General features: G+C 37.1%; 1 protein-coding gene and 1 long non-coding RNA gene across 18 annotated transcripts in view; both read right to left on the bottom strand.

Moving 5' to 3' along the window:
* Nucleotides 1–15,107, bottom strand: part of LOC127850612 (uncharacterized) — a 1,644,088-nt gene that overhangs the window by 328,319 nt on the left and 1,300,662 nt on the right. For 5 of the 17 annotated variants that reach the window (XM_052383776.1, XM_052383756.1, XM_052383757.1 and 2 more), the window contains one exon: nt 5,287–5,386. The exons of 5 other annotated variants lie outside the window; for them this stretch is intronic. In XM_052383776.1, the coding sequence (XP_052239736.1) occupies nt 5,287–5,386 (100 nt within the window). Of the gene's footprint in view, nt 1–1,309; nt 1,764–5,286; nt 5,387–12,157; nt 13,414–13,721; nt 14,143–14,444; nt 15,084–15,107 lie in introns of those variants that run through there. 7 more of the 17 variants (XR_008035377.1, XR_008035375.1, XR_008035380.1 and 4 more) reach the window with 6 other exon arrangements.
* LOC127850635 (uncharacterized) lies at nt 8,070–9,643 on the bottom strand. Its single transcript, XR_008035385.1, has 3 exons — nt 9,384–9,643; nt 8,492–8,940; nt 8,070–8,214 (listed from the first exon to the last, which is right to left on the bottom strand). It is a non-coding gene; the product is annotated as an uncharacterized LOC127850635 (long non-coding RNA).

The following is a 15,107-nucleotide window of genomic DNA, read 5'->3' as shown; positions in this document are numbered from 1 at the left end:
TATATATAAGACCCCAATGTTCTTAATGCCTGTAGCTGTTTGTCACGTTCACCGAGTCCTCCATACGTGAGATACTGCAGATAGTGTAGGAATGAACGAGCAGCAACCTCAGCACTGTCCATCCATAGTTTTTCAACGTAATCTCTCTGTGCCACTTCCTCTTTGGTGTTATTGCGATTCATTTCAAACAATAATATGAAAGGGGCACAGTGCGATTCCTGTCTTGAAAAATTAACACAGAATGCAAATGGCAGTTCACTTTTGTCAGTGTTGCCTAATAGCATATCAGCAAACACCTTCAGATCACTGTCTCCCTCTAGTCTTTGAAATGCACATATAGCCTTGACCTTGCTGTGATACCTCCTCTCCACATCCTCCAACACTCGAACTGCCGCTTGAAGATGACCACTGCAGTATAGCATAGAAGCAAACTTTAAGCGACTAGAAGCTACATCCGAATTTAAGGAATATCGGACACGCCTTATATTTTCGCTGTCAAGAACGTTTTGTAGTCGCAAAAAGTAAGATGATTGAACTGAAATGTGTAACGCATAAAAGTGTTTAATCAATTCAAGAGCAGCAGTTTTTGACATGACATTCGTTGAGTTTTCACAATAATTGCGTATTACATATTTTAATTTATGCACAAAGGTTGTATGAGAACTGCTCTGTTCATGTTTGATATATGTTAACAATTGTTTCAATCTTTTCAAGTACTCAAACTTCAGCAGTAATCTGATGCTGTTATGTAATAATACACCTCTTAGTTCTCCAGCCTGTACAGTATGCCGCATACTACATGCTTGTAACCGACATCCTATATTATCTATACCAATACAAAACACATCTTGTAAGTTATTCCTTATAAACGAGTCTATATACACTGAAAGGCGTTTCTGCACCAACTTTGAGAGTTTCCCATCGAACAAGTTCACACCTTCTATGATATAATGCGGAAGCCTTCCCAATCTCAGCCATCGCCTTAATACGTGTAAACAGAGCAAAAGTACAAACATAAGGTTGTGTTCGCACCACAGACAAGGATGTGTTCTTTCTATGGTGAAAAACATTATAGTTTTACAATGAAAGCTTGTAATAGCATCCCCCACAATGTTAGCAAATAATGATTTTTTGATAAGTTTTAAAACAATGTAACATTTTATTTGAGTCATATTGAAGCTAAACATCAACATTCGTTCTATCAGGTTTGGAGACAGTCGCCATTCTTCTCGCTTGTAATCACTGTCTGGATGTCCTGCTGGTACCAGGAAACACGGAGCTATCCGTGCAGCCTCGAGAAGCTGAACAGGTGGCCATTGTTTACCTCTACATCTGTCTATCCAGTGCTGTATTTCAGGAAGAGGTTTGCGTACATGACATGCGTATACAATATCCCAGTTAGGCAGCACACTCACAGAAGGCCCATTTTTAGTTGCCTCCCCTCGATCTCTAACCTCATAGGCGATGTCATTTTTCCATCTTTCAGAGCTTAACAGTATTTGCCCAGAATCTTTCCTTACGAACATGTCATTGGTCAGACTGGTCTCTGGTTCCGGTGTGTAGTCTTGGATGACTTGTAGCAAGTACTGTTGAGGTGGAGTGGTGTTGTCGTGTAGCATCAGAAGGTCATACATCCCAGCCCTCCAGTCTTCCCAGACGGTCATGATATTGATTATGTTGTCACTTGATAGAAAATCAATATCAGACTGGAGACCGGGAGTTGTGGTCCCTTCCGACTGGCTCCCGAAATGAAAACACTCAATGTCCTTTCTTATTAGTTGATCTGATATTTTCTCAATGTGCTCCCTCCGCAAGAAAGTTCTTCTCCGCTCCAAAACAGTTTCCTTCCCAGCTCCACTGTCGTCAAGTGCGGCAAACATCCGAATAGACAATTCCGTGAAATGCTCTGGAATCTGAATATGCATATATGATATGACGTTTAATTAGGTTTGATAATTTGTACGTATATATTGAGCATAGTTTTGCAATATTTTCGATACACATTGCGTATATTATTTGTTTAATTTTATATAAATTACTTACATGTTTTTGTTGATAACTCTTTACTAGTATATCTTATTTTATCGTTTGTATCAAACATGCAGCAAATGAAATATATCAAAACCAAATGTATTGATAGTACTTAATATAAAATAGTTTTAAGTATGTAAGTATATTAAATCGACAAACATGTATACGAGAACTGATAAATCCATACGCGCGATAATAGATATAAATCAGATATGATTCAAAATCAATAGGTTGAAGTCTTATTTAAAATTGTGATTTGCTCCGTTTGATGAAATAATATATTTCCAAATGAAGGATGTATGTGTTTTGAATGTTTTTTTTAACCGAACATGTGTCATTATGTAAATGTGGATGCCCAGGTTGCCTGATTGTGAGTTAGAGACCGACCCGTCGGTTCGCACGCCTGCCAGTGGTTGTTTCAGTTAGCCAGTCAGAAAGTATATCAGTCACTCCTTGTGTCTAGGCTGTCTATCTATATATTCGTCTGTCTGTCTGTTCGCCTGCTCTGCCTGTCCAAAGAAAGACTTTCCTGTCTGTATTCTTAACTTCAGATTAGCCTATGCATTCATCATAGGCTGATAAGGGACGACACTTTCCGCCGAAAGTGGATTTTTTTCTTAAGAGTATTCTTTTAAAAGAGAAGAACACTGAAATGCGGAAAGTGTCGTCCCTGATTACCCTGTGCGGACTTCACAGGACTGTGCGGAATACACAGGCCGGTACTGACTGGCTATTGTGGGACGATATTTGAGGCACATGCCTTAAGCCCCGTTTTCACAGAGCACGCATCATGTATATATGTGGCTTTCTTGTCTTTCTATTTTTACATTTCTGTGTGGTCAACAATTTGTGTGTCTCTCAGTCAGTTTGCCCGTATCTCTAAGTACGTGTTCTGTATTCCTTATGTTCAGTATAAACTATCAAAACAAACAATTAGTTTACAAACAAATGCTAATGCTATACCTGCATGATTGATTGAAGGTTTTGATAATGCTTTTTCTTCGACGCTCTTCTGACACCAATATCGCTTTCCTAATAATAAAAAAAATGTACCATGATTAGCAAAAATTATATACTAGAAACTCTGTTTATACCATTCAAAATTTGGATGAAAATATAATTGCAAGTTAATATCAATTTATATAAAAGTACACACCAGTTAATTACATGGTCTACTTGATCAAAGTGACTTGCCTGTCATTGGCTTTTATGGATAATCATATTCAATATATATTTAAATCAGATTGTTGAAAATCACAATGCATGAATAACTTATGTTGTAGAATAAATACATAATTATTTAGTATTTAAGTGTTTCACTTGTGTATTCGTAAAAAGGAAATATTTAGAGGATAATACACGGCTGAGCCGGGGCGGTCAGTGATAATCGGCCCGCAGGGAGCATTACGGCCAGTATTAACGTCTATAATATATAACTAACTTTGTTTTGTTTATCTTTGTTTTGTTTTTTCCCCTAAAATGTATTACAGAACCAGCTTTTTATACTTTTATTTTCATTCAATTGATTACGAAATTTATGACGTATTTCTGTGGCGTAATTTCTGTGACGAAACAACAGTTTTAGCTATTCGGACGTGGAAGATTTATATAGAATATTTAGGAGCATCGAACAAAAACAAAAACGTATTTCGGATGGTGCATTTGTCGTGCACAATTGGAAGCTTTGATAAATGTCTTGTTATCGCTCCGACAAGCAATTAAATTTTATAAATCATGTTTTTGGTGACAGTGGGTAGCATTCGCTACAATCGTTTAATGGGCCTTTTCATAGATTTTGGCATGTTTTGAAGTTATTCATTAAATTCTTTATATTGTAAACATTGAATTGTAAAAGCTCCATTTAAAACTCAGGACTAAAATTACAAAAAGGAAAACAAACATTGCCTGGAGCAGGTTTCGAACCAGTGACCCCTGGAGAACTGCCGAGGTCCTGGAGAACGCTTTAGCTCTCTCGGCTTATCATCCGAGAATACATAGTAGTGTATTGTATACCATATATATAAGGAATCTTCGTAGTTTCACAAAATTTAACGACAACAACAGAACTCTCCAAATTATGCAACCGTTTCGCGTTGCAACGCTTGATAATTTTTAGGTTTTGAAAGCGTCAAAAGATGCATATAATGGCCATATTAGACCATGGTAAATGTTAAGTAATACTGTTTCCTCACACATATCACTAAAACTAAAACGAAAATTTGCGAATCTGAAACAACTTTTTTCAATTTTGTCAATTTACAAAACGTGAAGATCCCTTTAAAAAGTATGATTCAAAATAAATAGAGATAAACGGATAGAATAAAAAAAACGGATTGCACATCTTTGTCATTTAATTATTATAAGCATCGGATTACAGTTGTCACAGAGATAATTGTGTCTTTTATTTTTAAAATTGTGCTGTTTGTGAATCCTGTTAAAGCTCAAATAAAGGCATCAATCTGGTGTGAAGCACAGCTTTAGTTTCAATCGATAATTGTATTATCGAAATTGTGTGCAACCTGTCATTTAATAATTTAATAATGACTGATTATTTCGTTGATTTGTGGCTAAGGCTGAATGTGGACGCCATTTTTTCCAGTTTAACGTCACGCGCACATATTCTGAGGGCCGATTATAAATAATCAACCCTAGGGCCAAATATTTATAATGACCCCGCAACGGTGATAAGGGTATGACAAACTGTACAAATTTGTTACTATCTATAGTAAGGTATGTATTATATAAATATTTTGTTTCCTTTGGAACAAATGACACTCGAGCATGGTTTATTGTGGCAATTATATTTGTTGATGCTCCGCTGAGAAGGATGTAGTGGTTATTTAGCAAAATATGAAATATGAACCATTGGTTTTAACGGCAATCATTAACATGTAACGCTAAAACAATTTTCTGAAATGTATCGTATAACATAATCAGTTTATGCTATCTATGTTTCAGTGACTCAATACAATCACAGCATTTCCAAATGACTATATTTAGACAAACACTTACTGCAGAGCTAAGCCGGGCATGATCCTTAATATAACATATTATACTTTCTGTTCTTAACTTAAATTATCACGGAGCCAGCTTTTCGTAAATATATTTACATTAGGTTAAAAACGCAATTTATTATGTGAAGTAGACGAAACGCAACAGTTTAAGCTACTATAAGTATTGTGTAAGTTATAATGTAGGTTATAATGTTACAAAAACATGCTAACATAACATATAGGATTCTTTGAAAGCACAAACCTTGTTCTGCATCCTTGATTCTCTTGGCGCGGCTTCCATATCCACTGAAAGGTTCCACATCTTGCTAAACGCAACCTGTACTTCTTCAAACTCGTGTAACCTGAACGTATCAAGAATTTATCATTATTAACATGTGATCTGCATCACTATTACGATGCTTCAAACGTTAAACAAGGGCTGTTTGTAAAACATGCATGCCCTCCATATGGGCTGTCAGTTGTAGAGGCAGCCAGTGTGTGAATATGTTTTTGTCACTGTGACCTTGACCTTTGACCTAATGTAAGTTATCATCCGGAAACCATTGTACTATTTCGAGTCACTGTGACCTTGACCTTTGACCTAGTGACCTGAAAATCAATAGGGGTCATCTGCCAGTCATAATCAAGGGGGGGGGGGGAGTGAGAGGGAGGTTTAATGTGGGGTGGGGTAATTTATTAGACGTTAAAAAAACATTTAAGGGGGGGAGGGGTGGGGGGGGGGGTAGAGGGGTGGGGGTGAGAGGGGGGTATAATGTGGGGTGTGGTAATTTATTAGATGTTTAAAAATTTATTTATTTATTTGTTTTTTTTTGGGGGGGGATTGGGGGGTGGGAATAGAGAGGGGTATAATTTGTAGTGTGGTAATCAATAAGATGTTTAGAAAAAAAATTGGGGGGATAGGGGGGGGGGGGGGGGTCGGGGGGATGAGAGGGGGATATAATGTGGGGTGGGGTAATTTATTACATGTTTAAAAATTTATTTATTTATTTGTTTTTTTTTTGGGGGGGGATTGGGGGGTGGGGATAGAGAGGGGTATAATTTGTAGTGTGGTAATCAATAAGATGTTTAGAAAAAAAATTGGGGGGATAGGGGGGGTCGGGGGGATGAGAGGGGGATATAATGTGGGGTGGGGTAATTTATTACATGTTTAAAAAAAATGGGGGGGGGGGTGTGTGGGGGGGTAGGGGGTGGGTAGGGGGGGTGGGGGATGAGAGGGGGGTATGATGTGGGGTGTGGTAATTTATTAGATGTTTAAAACAAATATTTTTTGGGGGGGTGGGGGGTTTGGGGGGTAGGGCGGAGTGATGGGGGTATCATGTGGGATTTAAAAAAAAATAATTTGGGGGTGAGTTTGGGGGGGGGCGTAAGGATTCTGATAGGGGCGTGGGGTATTGTTCGGGTGGAATCCATTGTGGTATTCAGGTAAGTGTTGTTTTGTCAAAGTAAATATAAATGTGATCATAAAAAATAACAAATGATCTCACACAGACATAAACAAATTTCCTCTATTTATCAAACATGAAATTTAAACTTATTGTATTTGTTACCCCTGTATATAAGAAAGATATAATAGTGTATTACCTCACCTGTCCTGCTTATATTTATATTAATCAACAAAATTAAACATTAACACAATATTTAATATACAAAATATACAAAAATCTCATATTCTGATAATATTTTTACTGATCCACTGTATTTTACTCAAAGGATGATGTTTCATAGGACTGATAATTATAGATTTAGGATTACAGACCAGTTGCTTCAGTAATATTGTTCAGAGTTTGCCCTGTTGGCCGCGTATCCATTCTTGAGTTATCATTCAAAATCCATTTTACTATTTCAAGTCACCGTGACCTTGACCTTTGACCTAGTGACCTCAAAATCAATAGGGGTCATCTGCAAGTCATGATCAATGTACCTATGAAGTTTCATGATCCTAGGCCCAAGCTTTCTTGAGTTATCATCTGACAACCACCTGGTGGACGGACCGACAGACTGACATTACCGACATGAGCAAAGCAATAAACCCCCTCTTCTTCGAAGGGGGGCATAAATATTAGGAACATACCCCAATCAAATAAGAAACAAAGGCTGTTTGTAAAACATGCATGCCCCCCATATGGGCTGTCCGTTGTAGTGGCAGCCATTGTGTGAATACTATTTTTGTCACTGTGACCTTGACCTTGTGACCTAAAAATCGATAGAATCATCTGCGAGTCACGATCAATGTACCTATGAAGTGTCATTATCCTAGGCAAAAGCATTTTTGAGTTATCATCCAAAAATCATTTTACTATTTTGGGTCACCGTGACCTTGACCTTTAACCTCAAAATCAATAGGGGTCATCTGCGAGTCATGATCAATCTACCCATGAAATTTAATGATCCTAGGCGTATGCATTCTTGAGTTATCATCCGGAAACCATTTTACTATTTCGGGTAACCGTGACGTTGACCTTTGACCTAGTGACCTCAAAATCTATAAGGGTCATCTGCAAGTCATGATCAATGTACCTATGAAGTTTCATGATCCTAGCCCCAAGCGTTCTTGAGTTATCATCCGGAAACCACCTGGTGGACGGACCGACCGACCGACATGTGCAAAGCAATATACCCCCTCTTCTTTGAAGGGGGGCATAACAATTTAACTCAGAGTAATATATCTATTTAACTTCAAGCTCGCAATAAATCACATCACGGAATATATCTCATTTCACGCGTGCATAAGGCTGCACATTACACTTTGTAGCCACCAATGCGTGTTGGCCCCGGTCAAATTTGTAAATAAAGAGAACATTGCTTAAGTAAGCACTGTTTGAGTGTCTTAATAATAATGAATGTCAGGCTTGAGTTGTGGTGATTTTCTTGGATGTTTTTAAGTTACCAAAACATTGGTATTGTAACTAAAGCTAGAAAGTAGAATTTATGCAATTCGAAAACAGGTAATGCTGGCTCCGGACAGTATTTCGTTGAAAATTTTGCGTATGGACATTGAACTATTACAAACAAGAGTTCCGCGGTCGGAGATGACCGTATTGAAGCCGGATTTTTGATTTAAATGACAGGAAAGTACCTTTCGTGTTTTTGTCAATGCAATACTTAAATTACTGAAATATTGTTCAAAGGTCAAAATGAAATGTAAGTACTTTTCAAGGCATGAGCAAACCTTGTGTTATGTTTTGAATGCATGCATATACATGAACAACAATAACAATAACAGTGACCTTGACCTTCAAATGAATGACATTGAAATGAATGACCTTGAAATGACCAGTGGTCATCTAAGTGTGCTTGCAAACCCTTACGTCAAGTTTGAGATTCTAGGTCCAAGCATACCAAAGTTATAACAATTTTAACATTTTAACATTGAAGGTCACAGTGACCTTGACCTTCAAATGAATGACATTGAAATGAGCAGTGGTGATCTTCTAGTACTGGCAAACCTTTATGTCAAGTTTGAAGACTCTAGGTACAAGCATACCAAAGTTATAACATGGAATAAGAACTTTAACATTTTTACCTACCAAAGTTATAAGAACTTTAACATTTTTACATTCAAGGTCACAGTGACCTTGACCTTAGAATGAATGACCTTGAAATGACCAGTGGTCATCTAAGTGTGCTTGCAAACCTTCATGTCAAGTTTGAAGACTCTATGTCCAAGCATACCAAAGTTATAACAATTTTAACATTTTAACATTTAAGGTCACAGTGACCTTGACCTTCAAATGAATGACATTGAAATGACCAGTGGTCATCTTCTAGTACTGGCCAATCTTTATTTCAAGTTTGAAGACTCTAGGTACAAGCATACCAAAGTTATAACATGAAATAAGAACTTTAACATTTTTACATTCAAGGTCACAGTGACCTTGACCTTCAAATGAATGACCTTGAAATGTCCAGTGGTTACTTACTAGTTCTGGCCAACCTTCATGTCAAGTTTCAAGACTCTAGGTCCAAGCATACCAAAGTTATAACAACTTTAACATTTTTACATTCAAGGTCACAGCGACCTTGACCTTCAAATGAATGACCTTGAAATGTCCAGTTGTTACTTACTAGTTCCGGCCAACCTTCATGTCAAGTTTCAAGACTCTAGGTCCAAGCATATTAAAGTTATAACAACTTTAACATTTTTATATTGAAGGTCACAGTGACCTTCACCTTCAAATGAATGACCTTGAAATGACCAGTGGTCATCTGTTAATCCTGGCCAACCTTCATGTCAAGTTTGAAGACTCTAGGTCCAAGCATACCAAAGTTATACCATGAAATAAGAACTTTAACATTTTTACATTCAAGGTCAGTGACCTTGACCTTCAAATGAATGACCTTGAAATGACCAGTGGTTACTAACTAGTTATGGCCAACCTTCATGTCAAGTTTCAAGACTCTAGGTCTAAGCATACCAAAGTTATAACAACTTTAACATTTTTTATATTGAAGGTCACAGTGACCTTGACCTTCAAATGAATGACCTTGAAATGACCAGTGGTCATCTGTTAATCCTGGCCAACCTTCATGTCAAGTTTGAAGACTCTAGGTCCAAGCATACCAAAGTTATACCATGAAATAAGAACTTTAACATTTTCGAGCACGCTGCCCGCCCCCCCCGCCCGCCCCCCCGCCCCGCCCGACAACATCAATCTATAAGCCGAGATTTTTTTGAAAAAAATCCGGCTAAAAATCTAACCCTTAGACCCCCAATTTTCTCCATAGCTGTATAGTACTTGGTAAGTTACCTATGTAAAAAACATTGTCTTCAAGCACCTTGCGTCTGACGAAAAGTGGAAGTTAATATGTGAAACGGGCTTAAAAAGGCTCGGAAACACACATTATTTTGATGATTTTGTTTGAATTAATCAATACTAAATCATTTTTCCTCAACTCATTTGATTTAATGTTCTTGATTTTTCAGAAGGCACAACCTCAACCATTCTTGAAATGTGCTAGGTTTATTTTCTGATTTGCAAGGTGACCAGTTTTCAGACATTGCTTCAGTCCTGCTTGTGAACGAGATTGGCCGAGACTTGAACACTGTATATTGCCACCTAAGGGAAACATATTTTATTCCGTATTCTGCTTTCAAGGGGCTATGCCATTTAAAGGTTTACCCAAGGAACAAATTCTTTGAAAAAAAAAACTGTTTTTGGTGAAAGTACGATTGTATATGAACTGATACAACTCGCTATATATAACACACAGTTTTTTTCCATTCTAAGGTAGAAATCATATAATAATATGCGGCTTGTTTGTTTGATCCTTTTTGCGTTAACATGTTTACATCGTGCTGGTATTCAATATCTCCATAAGTTTGACATGGTCAATAACCAAGCATGAAAGCGCAGTTTGTTAAAGTGGTGTCAACTGTCATATTTTGATTTTTGTATTGTCTGATTGATTACCAACTTGTTTCTGACAAATGATCATTGTTTAACTTTATAAGTTATTTTTTTCAGGGGGGGGGGGCATGCGTATTCGGGAGCTTTGTGTTTAAGTGAGAAAGTTGTTGCAAAACTTCAAAGATGGCTTTTTTTGTTGGATTTTCTGAAAAGAAGGGAGGATATTTTCACCCGGTAAGCCCCTTTGTATTTATAATTATTTTAAATGAATACGTCGTTTCGGCTCTCTGGTGTGTGTGCTTCCCTCGGTTTTTTGTTTCAAGATCGTAGACGTCGGGATAAAAAAGTTATTGAAGGAAAACCGTCCACAAATCTGTTGTCTACTTACGGGACATTCGAGAAATTGAATGTACAAATATCATTTTCTCTTATAATACACAGTATTGACACACGTGAACAGTAAAATATAAATAAAATCATGATTATTTCATTTTACCGACGCCGTTTTATCACTGATAATTAATTTATTGGCAAACATTATTGGTTTAACCCCCTTATTTGGAACTGACTTCCTTTTAAGCACAGTTTGGGACCTGACTTTCAAATGACAAACAGCTCTTTCATATGTAAAAGAGCTTGACATGATACATGTATGCCTACCCATCTTAAATAAAGTGTTTATGTGTACTTCAATATTATAGTTTTATATCATGTTACGTGGTGCAATATAAGTGTTTCCTTTATCACGTTACTAACTGTAGAATAATAATAATGCTGTTCGAAAAACCTGCCGACCAATTGAATCAATTCATCTATTTTCAAGAAGATGGGTTGTGTGGTTGCCGATGTACGAGATAATAGAACGTTTATTTTTCAGTAATATTATAATTAATTTTATGTATTTTATGACGTGTCGACTTTATTCTGCTATGAACTTTTTTTAACCATTCTTTTACTGTCTTTTCAGATGATGCAGGTTAAAGGGCGAAAATAAGTGTATCTGTCGTTGCAGTATATGTAATGAAGAATTTTACATCAGGGAAGGATTGAGATATCATGCCCCATTCATGGACCACATGAGTTTAAATGTAGAATATGCAAGAAAGAATCCTTCAACAGAGCCGGACTAAAACAGCAAATAAAAAACACGAACATAACAAAACATGTACAGCTGATGTTTGTAGTGTTTTTGTTTTATTTATAAAGTCTACATAGACAAGTCTTATATATAATTGCTATGAGTGCTACTTACTTACACGTTTGATTCCGTATATGTCATGATGCTAGTTTCTCACTTTGTTATGAAAATAAACCATTTTATTTTATGCTTTCCAGTGGTTTATAGAGAAATATCAGTGAAATAAAACTAGTATTTCACTGTTTTAAACAGTGACAAATAACAGTGAAAAATAACGATATTTTTCACTGTTTTACTGTGAAATGACGTCATTTTGTTCAACGAAATGACGTTATAAATCCAGCGACATTATCCAGTTAAACTCTTTTACAATGTAAATAAACGGTGAAAAATCATAAAATAAAAAGAAAATTTGTCGGATTCGATGGAATATCGATTTTAATTCACTCGTGATAATAAAAAAATACATATTTTCACTCGTGGCTGTGCCACTCGTGAAAATATTATTTTATATGATCACTCGTGAAATAAAATCGATATTCCATCGAATCCAACAAATATCCTCTATATCTGTGTTACGTCATTTCTTCCAACGATATCTCTGCATCAATTTTCAATTGTATTCAGCACTTACATACATGATAAAAAAGATTTGGGTCGGATTTAATTCGTTATGCATTTGACATACATGTAATAACATTACTTACGATTAGAAGGCAAATATCAGGAACAAACGAAATAATCTTTCTAAGTGAACCAATACTTTATTCTCTCAATACAACAGTCATAAATAATATGATTTCACATAGGTACACAAGAGAAAAAAAAACATACATGTATAAAAATTATATTGATCACTTCTACTGAAATCATATCATGTATTGCATTTGCACAAATCTTTCTATCCACTACAAATTAACTTTTTGCGATTATAATATAGTGACCAACTCAGAACTGGTTTAAAAGAAGGTCATCCAAAATGTGTCACATCAAAGTCACATACATGTATCAGTATCGTTATGGTAAAACGCGTCAAATGTCATTGTATTAAAAAAACAATTCATATTTAAGTATCATAAAACAAGAGTGCCAAACTGTCACAAGATACGCCCGTTTGAAGGTTTTGGACAACTTGATAACTTTACCATGACCCATATTTGAACTTGATCTAGATACAAATTCTGACCAAATGTGGTGAAGATTGGATGAAAACTACTTCAATTAGAGAGCGGACACCATGCTCAATGCTTGAAAAGCACTTAGTGACCCCGTGACCTAGTTTTTGACCCAGCATCACCCATATTCGAACTTGACCTAGATATTTTCCAGATACAACTTCTGACCAAGTATGGTGATTATCGGATAAAAACTACTTCAATTAGAGAGCGGACACAATGCTAAATGCTTGAAATGCACTAAGTGACCCTGTGACCTAGTTTTGGACCCGGCATAACCCATATTCGAACTTGACCTAAATATTGTCTAGATAAAACTTCTGACCAAGTTTGGCGAAGATAGGATGAAAACTATTTGAATTAAAGAGCGGACACTGTGGACGCCGCCCGCCCGCTTTCAAGGTAAAACTATAATACATCCCGTTTTTTTAAAACAGGCGTATAACTAGATGCAACTACTGACCAAGTTTGGTGAAGATCGGATGAATACAATTTGAATTAGAGTCCGGACAAAGTGGCGCCGTTGAAAATGCACTAATTGACCCTATGACCTAGTTTTTGACCCGGCATGACCCATATTCGAACTTGGCCTATATATCAACTAGATGCAACTGCTGACCAAGTTTGGTGAAGATCGGATGAATACAATTTGAAATAGAGTCCGGACAAAGTGGCGCTGTTGAAAATGGACTAATTGACCCTATGACCTAGTTTTTGACCCGGCATGACCCATATTCGAACTTGGCCTAGATATCAACTAGATGCAACTACTGACCAAGTTTGGTGAAGATAAGATTTATACAATTTGAATTAGAGTCCGGACAAAGTAAAATGCACTTATTGACCCTTTGACCTAGTTTTTGACCCAGCATGACCCATATTCGGACTTGACCTAGATATCAACTAGATGCAACTACTGACCAAGTTTGGTGAAGATCGGATGAATACAATTTGAATTAGAGTCCGGACAAAGTGGCGCCGTTGAAAATGCACTAATTGACCCTATGACCTAGTTTTTGACCCAGCATGACCCATATTCGAACTTGGCTTATATATCAACTAGATGCAACTGCTGACCAAGTTTGGTGAAGATCGGATGAATACAATTTGAAATAGAGTCCGGACAAAGTGGCGCCTTTGAAAATGCACTTATTGACCCTATGACCTAGTTTTTGACCCGGCATGACCCATATTCGAACTTGGCCTAGATATCAACTAGATGCAACTGCTGACCAAGTTTGGTGAAGATCGATGAATACAATTTGAATTAGAGTCCGGACAAAGTGATGCCTTCCGCCCGCCAAGGGGTTTCACATAATACGTCCCGTATTTTATTTGGGCTACTGACCAAGTTTGGTAAAGATCGGATGAATACAATTTGAATAAGAGTCTGGACAAAGTGGCGCTGTTGAAAATGGACTAATTGACCCTATGACCTAGTTTTTTACCTGGCATGACCCATATTCGAACTTGGCCTAGATATCAACTAGATGCAACTACTGACCAAGTTTGGTGGAGATAAGATTTATACAATTTGAATTAGAGTCCGGACAAAGTAAAATGCACTAATTGACCCTTTGACCTAGTTTTTGACCCAGCATGACCCATATTCGGACTTGACCTAGATATCAACTAGATGCAACTACTGACCAAGTTTGGTGAAGATCAGATGAATACAATTTGAATTAGAGTCCGGACAAAGTGGCGCCGTTGAAAATGCACTAATTGACCCTATGACCTAGTTTTTGACCCGGCATGACCCATATTCGAACTTGGCCTATATATCAACTAGATGCAACTGCTGACCAAGTTTGGTGAAGATCAGATGAATACAATTTGAAATAGAGTCCGGACAAAGTGGCCCCTTTGAAAATGCACTTATTGACCCTATGACCTAGTTTTTGACCCGGCATGACCCATATTCGAACTTGGCCTAGATATCAACTAGATGCAACTGCTGACCAAGTTTGGTGAAGATCGGATGAATACAATTTGAATTAGAGTCTGGACAAAGTGATGCCTTCCGCCCGCCCGCCAAGGGGTTTCACATAATACGTCCCGTTTTTTATACGGGCGTATAAAAACATCCACCAATATGCATCTTCTAAGTAGATGTCAGGTATTCCAAATCGCAACAATGGCAGTATTTGGTTACATCAACCTTATACTAGTATCAAACCGGCTTTACCCACTTCTGTTTTTCATTACACTTTTATTGCACGTATATGTGATTGTTTGGCAAGGTACTTCGACGTAATATTTTTTGTTCGATTGGTGGGTTTTCATTTACCTATCGCATTCTAGAGCGGTACACACTTCGTTACACCGTCTTTTTTAATCTTGGCATCCTCAACATATATAGCTGGCGTCTAGATATCTGGAAATAGTAAGCATAGTATTC

The sequence above is a fragment of the Dreissena polymorpha genome, chromosome 11 (assembly GCF_020536995.1).
Source record: "Dreissena polymorpha isolate Duluth1 chromosome 11, UMN_Dpol_1.0, whole genome shotgun sequence".
NCBI classification, from domain to species: domain Eukaryota; kingdom Metazoa; phylum Mollusca; class Bivalvia; order Myida; family Dreissenidae; genus Dreissena; species Dreissena polymorpha.
The sequence above is the reverse complement of the archived record's forward strand: the minus strand, read 5'-3'. Positions and strand labels throughout refer to the sequence as shown.